The following is a 17,758-nucleotide window of genomic DNA, read 5'->3' as shown; positions in this document are numbered from 1 at the left end:
CAGCAGGTTGCCAGAGGCCCTTTTCCACCTGCTGGGCTTGGAGGGGCGGGACTCTGCCCGCTCCCTCACTTGGTTGGTTTTAAATGACCACTCCCCGCCCTAGCTGTGCCTTTGTGTGTGGGGCAAGGGATTGCAGACGGGGGACTGCTTGTCAATTCAGGGAAGTCAGCCTCTTTCTGCCACTTAATTCGCCCATCAGTAGAGATCCGACTTTCCCACGGCTCACTGTCACCCCCATTGCACAGGTGGGGAATCCAAGGCGCGGAGGGGTCTGGGCCAGAGTCCCGGGACTATCCACTCATTCCGGGGTTGTAGGGTAGCATGTGTCAGGAGCTTGGGCTCGAGCGTGCGGGGCACTAATTGAGAGTGCAGTGGCCACAGGCTCCCGGGCAAAGTGGTCGGAAGCCCATTCCCGCCACCTCCGTCCGCGCGCCCCGCCCTGTCCTCCAGCAGGGTGGGGCACGCGCATCCTCCCACAGGGCACGAGATGGGGGCGGGGCCTTCGTGTTGTTGTTTCTCTAGGGCCCCGCCCCTCAGGGGGGCGCGGACCACGCGGCCGGAGGGCCCGCCTCCCCTCCCCCTCTCCGCCCAGCCCGCCCGCCTCTTTGTATCCAACATCCGGGTTTCCCCGCTGGCTCGGCTCCGTGGCCGCCGCTCAGGAGCCATTTTGGACTCGGTTCAGCTCCCCTCCCCCCACCCCTCCCCCCGTTCATGGCCCCTCCGGACTCGGCCCCTGCGCCCGGGGCCCGGGCCCAGCCCCGCCGCGCTATGCCTGAGTCGGGCGCGCCCCGGCCCGTGCCCCGCCGCCGCCCCCCGGCCCCCGCGTCGCCCCGGAGCCCGGGCCGCAGCCTGCGCCGCCCGCAGCGGCCCTGAGCCCGGCCCCGCCGACCGGCCCTTGGAGCCCGAACGCTACTACGGGACGAAGGCGCAGGAAGCGCGCAGGGAACGAGACCGAAGGAAGGAGCAGGAAGGAGAGCGCAGCCGCCGCCTGGCCCTGCGCGCCCTGGGAGCGCCGTGCGGCCCTGCCCGCGGGCTCCGGGTGTGCGCGGGGCGGCGCCGCGGAACATGACGGCGCCCTGGGCGGCCCTCGCCCTCCTCTGGGGATCGCTGTGCGCCGGTAAGAACTGGGCGCGGCGCGGGGACGCCGAGAGGGCGCGCGGGGCTGGCCTCTGGCGCCGCGCGGTGTTTACCAACAAAGGGCGGGCCCGCGGCCTCGTCGCCGCGCCACCTGTATTCAGCTCGCACCTCCTGGGGCGGGGGCTGGGGGCGCGGTGGGCGCCCGGCTCGCCGATCTTGGGGGCACGATCTTGTCTGTGCAGTTATCTGCGGGGTTCTGGTTCCTAGAGGCGCCCCTGCGATGGGGGCCGGGACGCGAAGCCTCAGGGTCGGAGTTCGGGCTACGCGGGCGCGTGGAACCCAGGGAAAGAGTGAGGAAAACCTGGGCGTGGGGAAGGCGGCCAAGAGGGGTGGGCAGATCTCATTGGGGGTGGCAGGATTGTAGGTGCAGTAGCATGCGGGGAGGGTTGCACGTCCCTCAGAGTCACTAAGTGTAGCGAAGCGAAGGGGACGGCTTCACCCAGCCCAAAGTCCCCTGCATCTCTTGCCACCAGTCTGCGTCGCGTTACGGGCCCGGCGGGCTGTTGGTGCTGGCTCCCACCTGCTCCCTCTTTCCCTGCCGTTGGCCCCGGGATGCGGAGTGTGGTCGCTTCGCGGGACCGCTTTGTTTGGGCACTTGGGAGGGGAGGGGGTGGGTAAGATGGAAAACCAACAGGTCCCCCTTCGTTCGGGCCTCCGGGAGGCACGTGGCGGGGTGGGTGACCAGCGCTCAGCTCGCCGGCGGCTGCGGGCGTGTGGTTGGAGGTGTTCGGCCAGCGCATGTGTGTTTGGGGGTATGTGGGCGCGGGCGTAAACAAGCGGAGTTCCGCCTGGAAAGCTTGTTTCTCCTATGGCCCAAGCACCGATTTCCCTCTCCCAGTGGTGCCGGGGTGCAGCTAACCCCGGCGGGCGCGCCGGGACGTCCCCTGGCCAGTCCTGGGAAACGTGGGGAGCTGGGCATTGAAGCTCTGGCGAGAAGGTCGGGGCGGCTGGTACCCGGCCGCCGGGTCCTGCGCGTCTTTGTTCCCAGCCCCCATTACACATGCAGCGCGGGTCCCCCGCCGCCCTCGGTGGCAGCAGCCTGCAGTCTGGGAAACCCTCGAGGGGCGGGGCCGGGCGTGCAGGGGCGGGGCCGGAGTCCCCATGCTGCTGCGGGGGTGGGGATTTGGGATCTCGGTCCCATTCCCACTCTAGTTCTACCTCTTCCTGTGCGTCGTCGTGAGGCTTAGTTTACACCGAAAGCGAGTGAGTTCTGTAGGGTAGTAGCGCGCGCGCAGCCTGAGTGCGGAAACCGAAGGGCAAAGACCAACTGGCACCTGAGTACCGTATGGAAGAGGGCGTTGCAGCTCTCCTGGAGCCGCTTCCTGTGTGCTGGAGGCAAAGTGGTGGTCGTGTTGGACTTTTTGCTCCTCTTTTTTGCCCCGCTTCCTTGGGATGCCTTTTCCCCAAGAAGGAGGGTTCGAAAGTGAAAGGGGAGGCATGTCTGCTAGAGGGAGGGCGGCAGCAAGCTGACTTGATAGGCAGACAGCAGCCCACCTGACTGCCTCCAGACCCTCTGGGTGCCTGATCCCTGGAAGTGCTGGGGCTTTTCCAAGCCTAGGCCTTTAGGAGAGCTTCCTCCCAAGACAGGACAGCTGGAGACCTGGGATCTGGGGATCACACCAGTCTCACACCTCCCTCCTTAGGCAGAGCAGGGTGGCATCAGACCCCTGGAAGGACTGTATGTCCTTTTTCCTCTGCTTCAGTCACCTAGCTTGGGCAGTGCTGAGCGGTGTACCCTGCCAGGGGGCAGTCAGAGTCACATTATAAGGACCTGTATTCCTGCCCTGGGAGGGAGGTAGGGGTCACTGAGTATTTCTTGTAGTCACATCAGCCAGTCCCTGACCTGTGGGGAACTGTGAAAAGAGCTTCCCCAGGCCCAGTTTGGAGCAGACCTGACCGTCCTGTTGCTTTGGCTTCAGGGATGCCCTTTAATTTCAAGCTCCTGGCTTGCTGTTTGGAATAACCCCCACCCTGTGCAGCACACAATGCCTGCTAGAAGGAACATCTAGAAGAGTGCTGTCTGGGCGACAGAAATAGTATATGAACTATGGATAGATATAAAACAACGTTTTCTAGTAGTCATGTTAATAAAAGGAAGAAGAAACAGCTGTGTCTTAGCTGGGGCTGCCATAACAAAATACTGTAGACAGGTGGCTTAAACAGCAGAAATTTATATTCAAAGTTCTGGAAGCTCTAAGTCTGAGCCCGGGGTGCAGGGTGCTGGCATGGTTTGGTTCCGGTGAGGACCCTCTTCCTGGCTTGCAGACATTTGCCTTCTTACTGCATTCTCACATGACGGGTGGGGCGGGGCAAGGGGGTGTTTTCCTCTTTTTGTAAGACTGTGAATCCTGTTCTCATTACCTGATGGCCCCACCCTCATGACTTAATCTAACCCTCACTACCTCCCAAAGGTCCCATCTCCAAATACCATTACACTGGGGGTCAGAACTTCGTTGTATGAATTTTGGAGGGACACATTCTTTCCACGAGATGGAATGAACTTCAGTAGTATATTTTATTGGCCTGGCGCAGTGGCTCGTGCCTGCAATCCCAGCACTTTGGGAGGCTGAGGCGGGAGGATCACGAGGTCAAGAGATCGAGACCATCCTGGCCAACATGGTGAAACCCGTCTCTACTAAAAATACAAAAATTAGCTGGGTGTGGTGGCACACGCCTATAGTCCCAGCTGCTCCAGAGGCTGAGGCAGGGAAATCGCATGAACCTGGGAGGTGGAGGTTGCAGTGAGCCGAGATCACGTCACTGCACTGCAGCCTGGTGACAGAGTGAGGCTCCGTCTCAAAAAAAAAGTATATTTCACTGAATTTGATATATACAAAGTAATTTCAGCCTGAAATCAGTATTAAAATGAGACATTTTGCATTCCATTTTTGTACTGTCATCAAAATCCATTGTGTGTCTTACAGAACATCCTCACCTCTAACTTTCCACATTTCCAGTGCTCTGCAGAACATTTGGTTAGTGGCTACCATATTGGACACTGGAATCTCAGAAGGGAAGGTAGAATTTATGGTGTAATAAATGTCACATGGTGCTTGTCACAAGATCAGTCAGTGGTTAGTTGGTTCTTTAATAATTCTTTAAGTTTTTGTGGTCTGTGCGTGGCCGAGTGTCCTTGGGAAACAAGCCATTTGGCTCTTGCATTTCAGTGGACATCCTGGACACTCAATGCTGTATTCTACAAGAACTCCTGACACCTGTCTCTGTACTCTGTACTTGGGGTTCAGATCAAAGGGCCTATGGGGGTGGGGTAAACAGTATTCTAAGTGAAGTGTCCAGAGCTCTTGGAGAGGGACCTGCCTCCTATCTGTCCCATCAGGAAGTGCAGGCCCTGGTTACTCTGATAGGCTGACTCAAAGAAGTTTGACCCAAAGAAGTTTCTTGGCCACTTCCTCGGGGGAGGGCAGAGGGAGTGAGCTCATGAAGTGAAGTGATCTTCATCCCTCAGGCCTAGTGTAGTGGTAGATGCTAAGGACATGGGCTATAGAGCCATGGGCCGTGGGTGCTCCTCCTAGAGAAGAGTGTTTTCTGCTACCTGTCCTTGTATCTGCTGGGCACTCGAGGCTCTGCCCTGTCTGGGTGGGCTGCCTTTTGGGAGGAATGGGTATCCTCCCTAGCTCTTAGGGGCCCTTTCAAGACAGATGATGTGAGAAACCTGCCCATCTTTCCAGGCCCTATAGCTGGGTAAAAACATAAGATCTAAACCCCATGGCCTCCCATCACTTGGGTGGGCCTCTATTGTGTACTACTCTGTGGGTCTTTCTGGGCATCAGGATTCTCCAAAAGCACCTGGACCTCCACTGGCACTTCACCTAAGGAACTCCCGTTATAAGGAGCCAATGAAGAGCCCACATTCTATACAGTGGTCCTTGATGTCATAGACCCCTCTGAGAATCTGATGAAAGCTGTGGACCCTTCCCCCAGGAAAATGTAAATCGGTATATGTGTGCATGTGTGTGTACATTGTGTGCACCCACTCTGTTTTGTACAGATACTGGGAACCTGCTGCCCCCTGATTAGACTCCTTGAAGTCCTGGCTGCCCTGCACATATCCACTGTAGCAGTCCTAAGGGCAGCTTGTTCTGTGGGAGAGGGGTGCTTTTTCCACGTTGGTACCTCACTTACTTTGCCTTTTGTGATCTTGCCGGATGTTCAGATTCTAGCCCTGGTCTCTCTTTCCAGAAAGCTGTTCTCTTGAGTGCCAGCCTATGCATTCAGCCCCTCTGCTTGGGAGCTCAGGGTGGTGCAAATGAGAACCAAGGAGTATCGGTTCAGGAGTTTAGATCCACTCACAGATACTGACCTGTCACCATGGATTGGGATCTGGAGGGTTGAGGACTGGGTCTGGATAATATTTTTGCAAGTGACTCTAGATAGACTCTAGATAGTCCTGAGGCAGGGTCCTGGTTGCATGGGCCTCACTCTAGAACAGGGTTTCTCAACCTTGACACCATTTACATTTTGGGCCTGATGATACTCTGTTGTGTATGGGTAGCGGTGGGTTGAGCTGTTCTGTGCATTGTAGGATATTTAGCAGTATCCCTGCCTCTACCCACAAATTCCAGTCGATCCTCTTTAATCATGTCAACCAAAAATGTTTCCAGATCTTGCTAAATGTCCCTGGCAGAGGTGAGAGCAAAATCATCTCAGATTGGGAACCACTGATCTAGAATGTTCTCATGCTTTCAAAGAGGGCCACAGTTGTAAGAAGTAGGGGTAACGGCTTTTGAGTGCATATCCATCCCCCCACTCTGGATGCAGAGTTGGAGGTGAGGTTCTCCTCAAAGCCTAGGAGATTCCTGCTTAGTGAAATCTGCTCAGCACGTGAGAGTTTGGTTCAAAATTAGTGGTTCTGGTGTACAGCTTACCACCGAGGAGAATCCTGGCGTCCTTGAGTTTTCCCAGAAGTGGTTCGGATTTCAGGGAGGCGGAGGCTGTGGGTGGCTGGGCAGCCTGCCTGCCCACACCCGCCCACTCGCCTCTGACCGTTGCCTTAAGGCTGGCACTCAGCCTCTTCCTCCTGTACACGCAGAATGTCAGGAAGTGCCTGTTGCTGGGGACTCTCTGCCTGCTCAGCACCCCCTCTCTGCTCACCTGGGGGCCTCGGGAGCTGAGGCTAGCCCTGTCTGCCAAGCGGAGCACTGGGGTTGTAGCAGGCTGTGGGCATGCCCCTTCCCCTGAGCGGACCTGCCGTGTGGCGCTCCGGGGAGCCGCAGAGGCTGTGGGCCTGGAGCCCCCAGGCCGGGGACACCAGGGCAGGTGGGCAACCTCTCCCCAAAGGTAGGGGTGCAAGTCTCTCCCCTCTCCTCAGGGTGTGGTGGCCAGATGGGAATCTGAGGGCAGGGCCAGGCTTCCTGCTGTGGACCTGGGGGGGTGTGGGCAGTGCTGCCTTAGACAGGCAGCCGGCACTGGAGGCCCTGGTGGAGCGGTTGGTATCTGTGGAGACTTGTCTGTTGGGCTTGGCAGGCTGGCAGCCCCCTGTGGCTGCCCCCATGTTTATTTTCTACTCCTCTCCTGGCCTGCTTCAAGCTTGGCTAGGGAACGCTTCTGTGGGACTCTGTCTCTCTCATCTTGAACTCAGTGAGACACAGTTTGCTGCACTGGGAAGTGATTACAAACTGGACTCTTAGGGTGGAGGAAGCATTTTTCAAAGACCCAGTTTCCAAGTGCTCCACATCACTGGTATGTGAAGTGCTTGCTGGGGTTCAGACTTCCTAGTTCCATCTGTTTTTGGGGTCTTTACAAAGGGGACTTTATTTCCTTCTCAGAATTCTTTCACTTCCTTCCCTCTGGTTCTGTCACTAATTCTATGTTCCAAAACAGACACCCACCCCCTTGTTCTGGGCTTTCTTTTTTGGTCTCTCATTCTCCACCAGACTTATGGGTCCATCCTAGCCCTAGAGGTGCCTATTCCTTGTGGTCCTGGGGGTACCGCTCCTGAATGCCCAGGTTTTCCGGTGGTGGAAATGCTGCTGCCTTCTTCTGACTCTTTATTACATTGGTCAGTGATGTCTCTGACTAAGACAATGGTAGGTACTGGAAATCAACGGATAAAGCAGGCTGGGATTGTTAAAGGGTCAGCCATGTCTCTTCCCGGCCCAGGACCAATAATGGCTTCCCGCCTTTGGACAGCCCCATGCTTTCCCCTGGTTATTCTAGGCTTGCTGTACACATGCATGTGCCTTTTTCAGTTTCTTTCTGGGACTGGCAGCTCCAACTGGGTGTTTTCATTCATGGACACATGACCTCTGGAAGCAAGTGTGGAAAGGAAGCCTGTCCCACTGGGCAAATGTGAGGCCCTCTTCCCAGGGGAATGTTGTCTGGATGGGTCTGACCTGCTGGACAATGGGCCTTCTCCCTGGCCAGTTTCTGGGCTGGAGCTGAGGTGTTTTGTGAGGCGAGCTCATGCTCTTTGCATGTATTCCTCTGCCGACTATTTCAGTTCCACTCTGACAACCAAGGAGGCTAAAATTAGTTCTGGAGAAGGAAAAGGAAGGCTGGTTGGAAACCCAAGCCCTTGGCTGGAGAATGGAGGAGGCTGCTTCCCAGGTTTGTGCCTGAGCATTTCGGAGGATGGGACCAGACCAGCTGTTATCTGTCCATCTGAGGAGAGGGAGGGGTCCCTGTGGCCTCCCAGACTTGAACCAATTAAAACAGGAGACTAACTTGGAAGCTGACTCTCTCGAGTGTTGATGCCAGGATGTTTTTTCCTTCTGGCTTGTGCAGTGGTGCACAGTGTTTTCAGGTATGAGGACAATGCCTTTTAATGAGTGTCCAGTGCCGTTGACAACCCTCCTCCCCCACCCCTCCAACTGGATTATGTGTTCGTTGATTTAGAAAGCACGCATGAGTTTTCCCAGCCTGGGCTGGCAACCATGGTTTAAGAACTCTTATTTTATGCAGTTTTTGGGAATTTCCTTCTCACCGAGGTTTGATATTGGGTTAGAGGGGAGTCCTGTGGCCCAGGGCTCACACAAGAGGTCCCGCTTGTTTGTGTAGTGAGGGCATAGTGAATTAAGGCTCATCTGCTCTGGGGCTTAGAAACCAGAGGAGCAGAAGGGTTAAAGAGATGAATCCCTGGTTTCTTTTCCCACCTGGCTGGCTCCTTCTGTGAACCTTCTGGCTGAGGGTGAGACCTACAGGGCTGTGTGGGAGTAGAAGGAGGGCCAGGGCAATGTAGTCCTATCTCCCTGCCCTGAAACCTCCCATCCAAACCTCCCATCACTGAGAGGTTAGCCACCCTGGGGTGTAGTTGGGGGAGTAGAAGTCACTTCAGCTGTAACTAATTTTCCCACTTAAAAAAATTTATTACTTTTTAAACAAGTAATATACCTACATTATATTGCAGAAATTTAGATGTTACAGATAAAACTAGGGTCTCCTTTTATCACTTCTGTTTCCCATCTGAGGCCCCCTCCAAAGGTAATCCTTTTAAGATTGAGGTGTATTCTTCCAGACATTTTTACTTGTGCATCTGTAGAAATACTTATAGAAATAGAGAGGCTTTTGGCCGGGCGCAGTGGCTCATGCCTGTAATCCCAGCACTTCGGGAGGCCAAGGCAGGCGGATCACGAGGTCAGGAGATCAAGACCATCCTGGCTAACATGGTGAAACTCCGTCTCTACTAAAAATACAAAAAATTAGCCTGGCGTGGTGATGGGTGCCTGTAGTCCCAGCTACTCAGGAGGCTGAGGCAGGAGAATGGCGTGAACCCGGGAGGCGGAGCTTGCAGTGAGCCAAGATAGCACCACTGCACTCCAGCCTGGGCAACAGAGCGAGACTCCATCTCAAAATAAATAAATAAATAAACAAATAAATAAATAAGCTTTTTTCCACCTAAAATGGTATTCAAGCATTTAATTAAAGTATAAAACATATACAGAAGAATGTACAAGTAATTACCATGAGTAACAGCTAAGAAGCATTTCCACAAACTGAATACACTGGTGTAGTCAGCATCCAAGTCAAGAATCAGAAATTTTCCAGCCCCCCATCCCCAGCAAGCCCTGTTTTGTTCCATTTCAGTCTCTGTCCACACCCACTAAGGTTAACTACTATTCCAACTTCTAACAGCATAAAATAGTTTCGTCCGTTTCTGTGCTTCATATGAATAGAACCTTACAGAATAAACTGCTTTGTGTCCATCTTTTCCTCACCATGTTTGTGACTTTAAGCTATGTTGGATGTAATGGCTTTTTAAACTCGGAGATTTGCTTTGGCAAACTTTCTGAGACATATGGATCTACTTTGATCTTTTTAATAACTATGTGATATTCTAAAGTTTAAATATAGACTACATTTTACCTAGTTTCTTATTGATGGACTTTGTGATTGTATAGAATGTATGCAGACTGTTTTTCAAGAGTAGATGAGAAAATAACTTCTGGATCATAAGACATGTATATTATCGGTTTTAATAGATACTGAAAGATGGTTATAGTATTTTATTATTTATTTATTTTTTGAGGCTACCCAAGTGATGGCAGTGGGGGTAGAAACTGGGTGATATGGCAGTTGGCTCTCTTCGGTAATCTGTGAACATCCTTCCCACCTCCACACCCCAACCCCTGCTGAAATGCTAGGTTACAGAGTTTAGAAATAGCCTGGTTTCATGAAGGGTGCCCGGACATGGGAAGGGCTCACTTCCACTGGCTTAATGTATGAGGAGACCTGGAGATAACTTCTCATGCCTGCGTCTCCTACCCTGTGCCTGAGTCTCCTGGGTACTGTGCTGATGAGGGAGGTAGCACTGGACTAGCCAGGATGTGCTGGTCTGGGTTTGGGATGGAAGTGGATATGTATGTTCACTTACCAGGCTCCATGCTGCCTGCAGACTCTGAAGAGACTAAGGCACTTGTTGAAGGTTGCTGAAGAGCTCTGGGTAACAGCACTACTGGTGAGCCCACTGCATTTGACAAAATCTGAGTGTGACAAATTCGGATTTCATATGTGGTGATAATGATGTTGAGGGTATTGGAGAAACCTGTAGAGAAACTATTTTAGAGTCTGGTGAGAAGCTTTTCATGACAGAAGGAGCTCTGGTGAGTTTATTTTCCTGGCTGAGTGTATGCCTTGTTCCCTGTATAACCCTCTGCCACAATTGGCAGAAGACTTAGGGAAGATAGTTTGGGATGACTTGTTCACCAAAGCTCTTGCTTCCCAGTCTTATTCTTCAGCTTGCTGCCTACTCTTTACTGTTATGTTGGGATTCTTTATGTAAGTCCACTTGTCAGGCTCTGCTAATGGATTTAGATGACACTTAAGTTTGTGGAACTGTTTCTAGTACAAATGATACTCCAATCAGCTTTCCCACATTATACATATGATGTGCACTATTTGTGTCTTAAGTCTGTTTAGGTTGCCATAATGGAATACCATAGACTGGGTGGCTTAAACAACAGAAATTTCTTTTCTTACAATTCTGGGGGCTGGAAGTTAAAGGTGAAGGTGCTGTCAGGATTGGTTTCCAGTGATTCCTCTCTTCTGGGTTGGCATATGGTAGCCTTCTTGCTATGTCCTTTTTGCTGTGTGTATCCACTCCAGGTGTCTCTTCTTATAAGGATACCAGTCCTGTTGGACTGGAGGCCCACCTGTATCACCTCATTTAGCCTTAATTACCTCCTTAAAGTCCTTATCTGTAAATATATTAATGGCAAAACCTGCAATTACTTTTGCACCAACCCAATAGTCACATTGGAGGTTAGGGCCTCAACCTATGAATTTTGGTGGGACTCAGTTCAATCTATGACTGTCTGAAACAATAAAGTTTGGTTGAAAGTGAATTCTGTTTTCCTCTGGAGTGACATTTTGGAATGGAAGTTAATTTTTTCAGGGCTTTGCCCTGGTGTCTCTGTTGTTCTTGCTTAATACTATCCATGGACAATCTTGTCTACACTGGTGGGCTTAATTTCTGTGTATGTGTGCAGGTTCCCTTGCCTTTGGGCATGTTATGATCCTGAAAATATGTCTAAAACCTGGGTGAAAAGTAGATATGGAGGTGTCCTTTTCTGATAATCAGGACCAAATCTCTTTCTAAAGGTAACTGGAGAAACTGGAAAAAATAAAACTTCTCTGGTTGAAGGCACTGTATATCTAAGAAGATACTGAAGACCTACCAGGCCAGTATCTGCATGAGAACAAAGGCCTAGGGTGATGATTTTGGTATTTGAGTCTGTTTTTAGTCATAGGGGCAACTGAGAGGCTGCATTTGATAGCTTTTGGGGCTAGGAAGACAGGAATTGGAGTTCTAAGCAAAGGGTGAGCAGAGTCAATCACTTATTTGGGATCGAGATCCCAAAGATATAGAAGTTAGGGGGACCAAAATATAGACAAACCCTAAAGTTAGATTGAAATATTCTGGGCTGCTGGGTGTGGTGGTGCACACCTGTAATCCCAGCTACTTGGGAGACTGAGGCGGGGAGGATCAGTTGAGCCCAGGAGTTCAAGACCAGCTTGGACAATATGGGAAGACCCCATCTCCAAAACAGAAAATATATTCTGGGATTAATGGTACCTTTAGACATGTTAATTCTTTCTAGAGGATTTATGTCATCCTAGGCCTCGAATTATCTCTATAATTTTGCAAATACAATGACTGGCTGGTAATTTTAAGTAAACAGCCAGCAGAAACATCACAGTTGAAGCTGACCTGGATGACCTCTAGGTTGGAGTTGCCATATACATATTTAAAAGTAGAAGTGTTCAGGCCGGGCGCAGTGGCTCATGCCTGTAATCCCAGCACTTTGGGAGGCCGAGGTGGGTGGATCACGAGGACAGGAGTTCAAGACCAACCTGGCCAACATGGTGTGAAACCCTGTCTCTACTAAAAATACAAAAAAATTAGCTGGGTGTGGTGGCAGGCACCTGTAATCCCAGCTACTGGGGGGGCTGAGGCAGGGAATTGCTTGAACCTGGGAGGCAGAGGTTGCAGAGAGCTGAAATCGCACCACTGCTCTCCAGCCTGGGTGACAGAATGAGATTCCATCTCAAAAAAAAAAAAAAAAAAAAAATAGCAGTGTTCACTGTGGTCAAGGAAATGAGAGTGGGAATTTCAGCAGATAGCTGAAAACTATAAACCAAAGGGAAAATCTCTTAAAGACTTGTTCTGCATAATAACAGAAATTAATAAATCAGTGAATGCTTTTATCAGGGGATTAGGTGAAACTGTATAGAGCATTAGTGAATTGGATGATAGAGCAGAAGAAAATATAAACTGAAGCATGAACAGGCAGAAAGATGGATGATAACAGAATAAAGAGAAACACATAGAGGATGAAATGAGAAGGTCTAAGATTCATGAAATCACAGCCACAAAAGTAAAGGAGAGAGAATGAGGCAGAAAAGATAATAGCTGAGAACTTTCTAAAATTAATTAAAGACATCAAGCCACAGATTCAAGAAGTCCTGTGAATCCCAGGTAAGACAATAAATTTTAAAAATCCACATCTATTTCCATCACAGTAAAAATTCCGGAAAACAAAGACAGAATGTTTAAAGCAGCTAGAGAAAAAAGGCATTACTATCAAAAGAGCTGTAGTTATACTGACAGCTAACTTCTCAATAGAAACAGTGGAAGCCAGAAGACAATAGAATGATAGCTGTAAGTGCTGAAAGAAATAGTTGTCAGCCTAAAATTCTGTATCAAGTGAAACTGTTGTTCCAGAATGAAGGCGTCATCATGTTGTGAAATAAGCCAGACATGGAAAGACAAATACCACGTTATCTCACTTATATGTGGAATCTAAAAAGGTTGATCTCATAGAAATAGAGCGTAGAATAGTGGTTACCAGAGGCTAAGGAGGTAGGTGGGAGGTCAGATGGGGAGAGGGTGGTCAAAGGGTACAAAATTACATTTAAAGGAATAAGTTCTGGTCTGTTACACCGTAGGGTGATTGTAGTTAGCAAGAATGTATGGTATTTCAAAATAGCCAGAAGAGAGGATTTTGAATGTTCCTACCACAAAGAAATGATAAATGGTAATGGATTTGCTAATTACCCTAATTTGATCATTACGCAGTGTATATATATGTGTCAAAACATATTCTACCCCATAAATATGTACAGTTATTACGTGTCAATTTTTAAACCAAAACTTCTTTTTTTTTTTGAGATAGAGTCTTGCTCTATCACCCAGGCTGGAGTGCAGTGGGGCGATCTTGGCTCACTGCAACCTCCGCCTCCCGGGTTCAAATGATTCTCCTGCCTCAGCCTCCCGAGTAGCTGGGGACTACAGGCACACGCCACCAAGCCTGGCTAATTTTTGTATTTTTTAGTAGAGACAGGGTTTCACCATGTTGGTCAGGCTGGTCTTGAACTCCTGACCTCATGATCCACCCCCCCTCAGCCTCCCAAAGTGCTGGGATTATAGGCGTGAGCCATCACGCCCGGCCTACAAAACTTCTTAAAAAAGAATGAACATGTCAAGGAATGTGTTCTTCAGGCAGAAGAAAAATAAATCCAGATGGAATGTCAGAGATGAAGAGAGGAATGAAGAGCAATGAAAATAATAAATATTCAGGCATTTATTGTGAGAATGTGTTACTGAGTTTGAAATACCACAAAAGAAAATGCTTGGCAACAATGCTATCTGTGAGAGTGGAGTGAAAATGAATTTAAATTGTTCTAAAGATTCTTACAATGTCCAGGAAGAGAGTGGAACTACCAAATAATACTAAATTTTGATAAGGCATGCTATCATCTCTAGGGTAACCAAAGGATAGATTATAATTTTCAAGCTAAAAAAGAGACAAATGGGCTGGGTGCGGTGGCTCACGCCTGTAATCCAAACACTTTGGGAGGCTGAGGTGGGCGGATCACCTGAGGTGGGTTGTTCGAGACCAGCCTGACCAACATGGAGAAACCCCATCTCTACTAAAAATACAAAATTATCCAGGCGTGGTGGCGCATGCCTGTAATCCCAGGAGGGAGGCTGAGGCAGGAGAATCACTCAAACATGGGAGGCGGAAGTTTCGGTGAGCTGAGATTGCGCCATTGCACTCCTGCCTGGGCAACAAGAGCGAAACTGTCTCAAAAAAAAAAAAAAAAAAAAGAAAAAGAAAAAACAAGGCAGACAAATGGGTCGAGTGCAGTGGCTCATGCCTGTAATCCCAGCACTTTGGGAGTTCAAGTGGGGAGGATCACTGGAGCCCAGAGTTTGAGACCATCCTAGGCAACGTAGTGAGACCCCATTTCTACAAAAAATAAAAAAAATCAGCTGAGTTGTGGTGGCATTGCACCTCCGAGCTACTTGGGAAGCTGAGGTGGGAGGATCGTTTGAGCTCAGGAGTTTGAGGCTGCAGTGAGCTGTGATTGAGTCACTGTGCTCCAGCCTAGGTCACAGAGCAAGACCCTGTGTCCAAAAAAAGAGGAGACATGGAATAATAGAGAATTCTTCAGTTGAGAAGAAAGCAATAAGAGACAAGGGAACATAGACCAGATGAGATAAATATAGCTAATATTTGTAATAAATATATGATGTAAAAATTATTATTATTTTTAAGACAGGGTCTTGCTCTGTCACCCAGGCTAGAGTGCAGCGGCGCAATCTCAGCTCACTGCAACCACTGCCCCTCTAGGCTTAAGCGATCTTCCCACCTCAGCCTTTGAAGTAGCTGGGACCACAGGTGCAAACCATCACACCTGGCTAATTTTTTGTATTTTTGGAAGAGATGGGGTCTCACCATGTTGCCCAGGCTTGTCTTGAACTCCTGATTTCAAGCAGTCTGCCCGCCTCAGCCTCCCAAAGTGTTGGGATTATGGGCATGAGCCACCATGCCGGGCCTGATGTAAGAATTCTTAATAAATATTTAAGGATGGACCTGAATACTTATTAAAAGCTCTGAGTCCATGGGTGGAGTTGGCTTAATCTAGGGTGATCTGATTGGGCTGTTTTGGGAATTAGTTGGATTCTCCTGAGAAATACCTTCTGTTTTCTGTCTGGAGGGGGCAGGCTTGGATATCAACATCCTGGAAGTCAAGGGGGATGAGAACTAGGGGTTCCTGTATTTGGTATATTGTTCTGTATTCCTCCTGTTTCAGTGTGATACCTGTGTCCTCAGATTTGCCTGCTCCTCTTTGTCGAAGAGGCTCTCTGTTCATTTTCTTTAGAAAATAAACATAATCTCCGCTGGGTTGGAGAGAGGGGCAACCATGATGAGTGGTGGTGGGATCTGAGGATCTGACTGTACCTTACTAACCAACTCTTCTGTCTTTAGACTCATCTTTACCCCATTCTTTCAAAGACATCTGGTGCCACAAATTCCTGAGTTTTGAAGGGTTCTGTGGGGGAAGTCACATTGCTTTTCTACTTTATCCAGAGCCAACTTAGGAGTCTGTGTGATCAGTTACCATGTGTGTAAGTGCTTTCCAGCCTTGAAATGTCATTTCTGTAGTTCTCTCCTGTTCTCTTTGTTCTTACAGGTTTATGCGTTAAAATACTTTACTGTGGTTTTAGTGGGACTACAAGAGGGAGCAAAAAGGAAATGTTTGTGTATAATCCTTGGCCTTTACCTGGAAGCTCTCCTTCCAGTGTTGTCCAGGAATGATGGGGCCTGGAAAAAGGCATGTATTTCAGAGCTGTGGGAGGATGGTGCCAGGGCCTTGTTTACAAAGTCCAAGTTGGAAGTGACTTGAGGTCACCTGGCTTGGTTCCTTGTTCCTAGGCGGGACTTCTGAAGGCAGATGGAGCTCCTCCTGTCACCTTGGAAGGTGCTCCTGTATTTACATTTCTGGTATTTGTAGTGAACAAAACAGTGGAAAATCCTCATGCAAAATACATAGAAATGCTGGAAAAAGTATAATAAACACCCTTTTAAAATGCATATACATTGCTGCATGTATAAGAAGTTAGGGAAAAGCAAGAAGGAGCTGGAAACTAGAGCTGTATGCCTTCACTGACTGAAACTGCTGATTCCTTGGGGACTTTGCCTGTCTTTATAATTTAGAGATGTGGGTTTAGTAGCAGTGTGGACAATAGGAGACAAGATGTGGAATTGAGACTGAGGCCTTTGCATGGCCTCAGACTTCTGTTGTGTTTTACCTTCAGTAAAAATGTGGGCTAGAAGAAACATGTCTTTGTTGACAAAGAGGCTAAATAATGAAATTGTCTGAGACTGGGTAGGATTGGGGTTGGGGTAGTTTCCCCAAGAATTTATAACCATAGGCCTATGCTCATGTGAGCTTGGCATTTATACCATCCTGTTCTCTGGTAAACTAAGTTGAGAAATTAAAGTGGTTCCAAATAGTTAATGTCCTGGGGAGATTGGCAGAAGGCAGAAATATAAGTTACCTTTGAAAGGTTGCCCCTTCAAACTTGGCATCAAAGTAGTCCAACAGAAAAGGCCCCACTGAACATAAGCTGAGTATTCAAAATTCTAAAACCACATGAGGAAACAGTACCATGAATAAAGTCAGAAATAACAAATGTCAGAAGCAGACTTTCAAGAAGTTAAATTATAGAATTCTAAGAGAGATTTGGAAGTAGGCCAAAGTACAGAAATATCAAAATTGACCAGGAAGTTTTTTTTTTAATAGAACTTCTAGAAATGAAAAAATAGAATAATTGAATTTATAAATTGAGTAGAAGAACTAAACAACAGATTAGACATAGCTAAAGAGAGAACTTGTGAATTGGAAGTTAATCTTCAGGAATTACCTGTAATGGTGTTTAGACACAGAATTGGAAATTAGGAAAGGAGGGTTAAGAGACTGGGCAGAATGAGAAGGTCTAATATGCTTATAATAGGAATTTCAGAACCATAGAATATGGAGATGCAATATTCAAGTTGATAATAACCAAGAATTTGTCAGAATTGACAAAAAACACAAATCATTAGACTCTAAAGGCATAGTGAACCCCAAGTAGTATAAATTTAAACATATACTTGGACACATACCTTGTAGTGAAACTGCAAAGAGAGAAAGCAGCCAGAGAGAAAAAAACAGAATATCTGCAAAGTTAAATTAATAGCAGACTTTTCAGCAACAGTAGTGGAAGCTAGAAAATAGTGGAATATATTTTCAGAGAGCTGAGATAAAATAACAATCTAAAATTGTATGTTCTTCTAAATTGCCATTCAGGAAGAAAGATAAAACATTTTGAGAAAAGCAACAAAGGCGCCTCTGCCAAGAGATCTCTACTGAAATATTTTTTTTTTTCAGTAAGGACAGTGGTCTCAGAAAGAAAGGCAGAGATGCAGGGAGAGATGACTGTATGGACGCTTAAAAAATATGGACACAATGTCTGATTTGGGAGCTGGGTAGTAAGAACAGTGACACTAAATACTGAACACAAGCAATATGTTAAATTAGATGTACATTAGAAGAGTCATTAGAGCTTAAAATATTTAAGTTCCAGTGAGGGATGGTAGAGATGTTGATTTAGGCTTTTAGTGTAAGTGTACCCATTAAAGTTTATAGGCCTAGCTTACAACGGAATAGGAATGAGATGTATAACTTAAAAAGTGGCTAAAATAGGAAATTTTAAAAGATAATCCAAATAGAGGTAACAGTAGAAAAGAAACAAATTTAAACATACCCAGTAATCATATACGTAAACATACCCAGAAATCATAAATGTAACGAGACTGAGCTCTAATTAAAAGAC

The 17,758-nt window shown here is 48.2% G+C and overlaps 1 protein-coding gene across 3 annotated transcripts in view; it reads left to right on the top strand.

The window, feature by feature from the left end:
* The first annotated feature begins 633 nt into the window (after nucleotides 1-633).
* The window catches only part of ACVR2B (activin A receptor type 2B), a 39,267-nt gene continuing 22,142 nt past the window's right edge, over nucleotides 634-17,758 (top strand). Inside the window, exon 1 of one of the 3 annotated variants that reach the window (XM_054480375.1) lies at nucleotides 634-1,117. In XM_054480375.1, the coding sequence (XP_054336350.1) occupies nucleotides 1,066-1,117 (52 nt within the window). In that variant the 5' untranslated portion in view covers nucleotides 634-1,065. Of the gene's footprint in view, nucleotides 1,118-1,195; nucleotides 1,428-17,758 lie in introns of those variants that run through there. The other 2 variants (XM_063662020.1, XM_054480373.2) reach the window with 2 other exon arrangements.

The sequence above is a fragment of the Pongo pygmaeus genome, chromosome 2 (genome assembly GCF_028885625.2).
Source record: "Pongo pygmaeus isolate AG05252 chromosome 2, NHGRI_mPonPyg2-v2.0_pri, whole genome shotgun sequence".
Taxonomy (NCBI): Eukaryota; Metazoa; Chordata; class Mammalia; order Primates; family Hominidae; genus Pongo; species Pongo pygmaeus.
The sequence above is the reverse complement of the archived record's forward strand: the minus strand, read 5'-3'. Positions and strand labels throughout refer to the sequence as shown.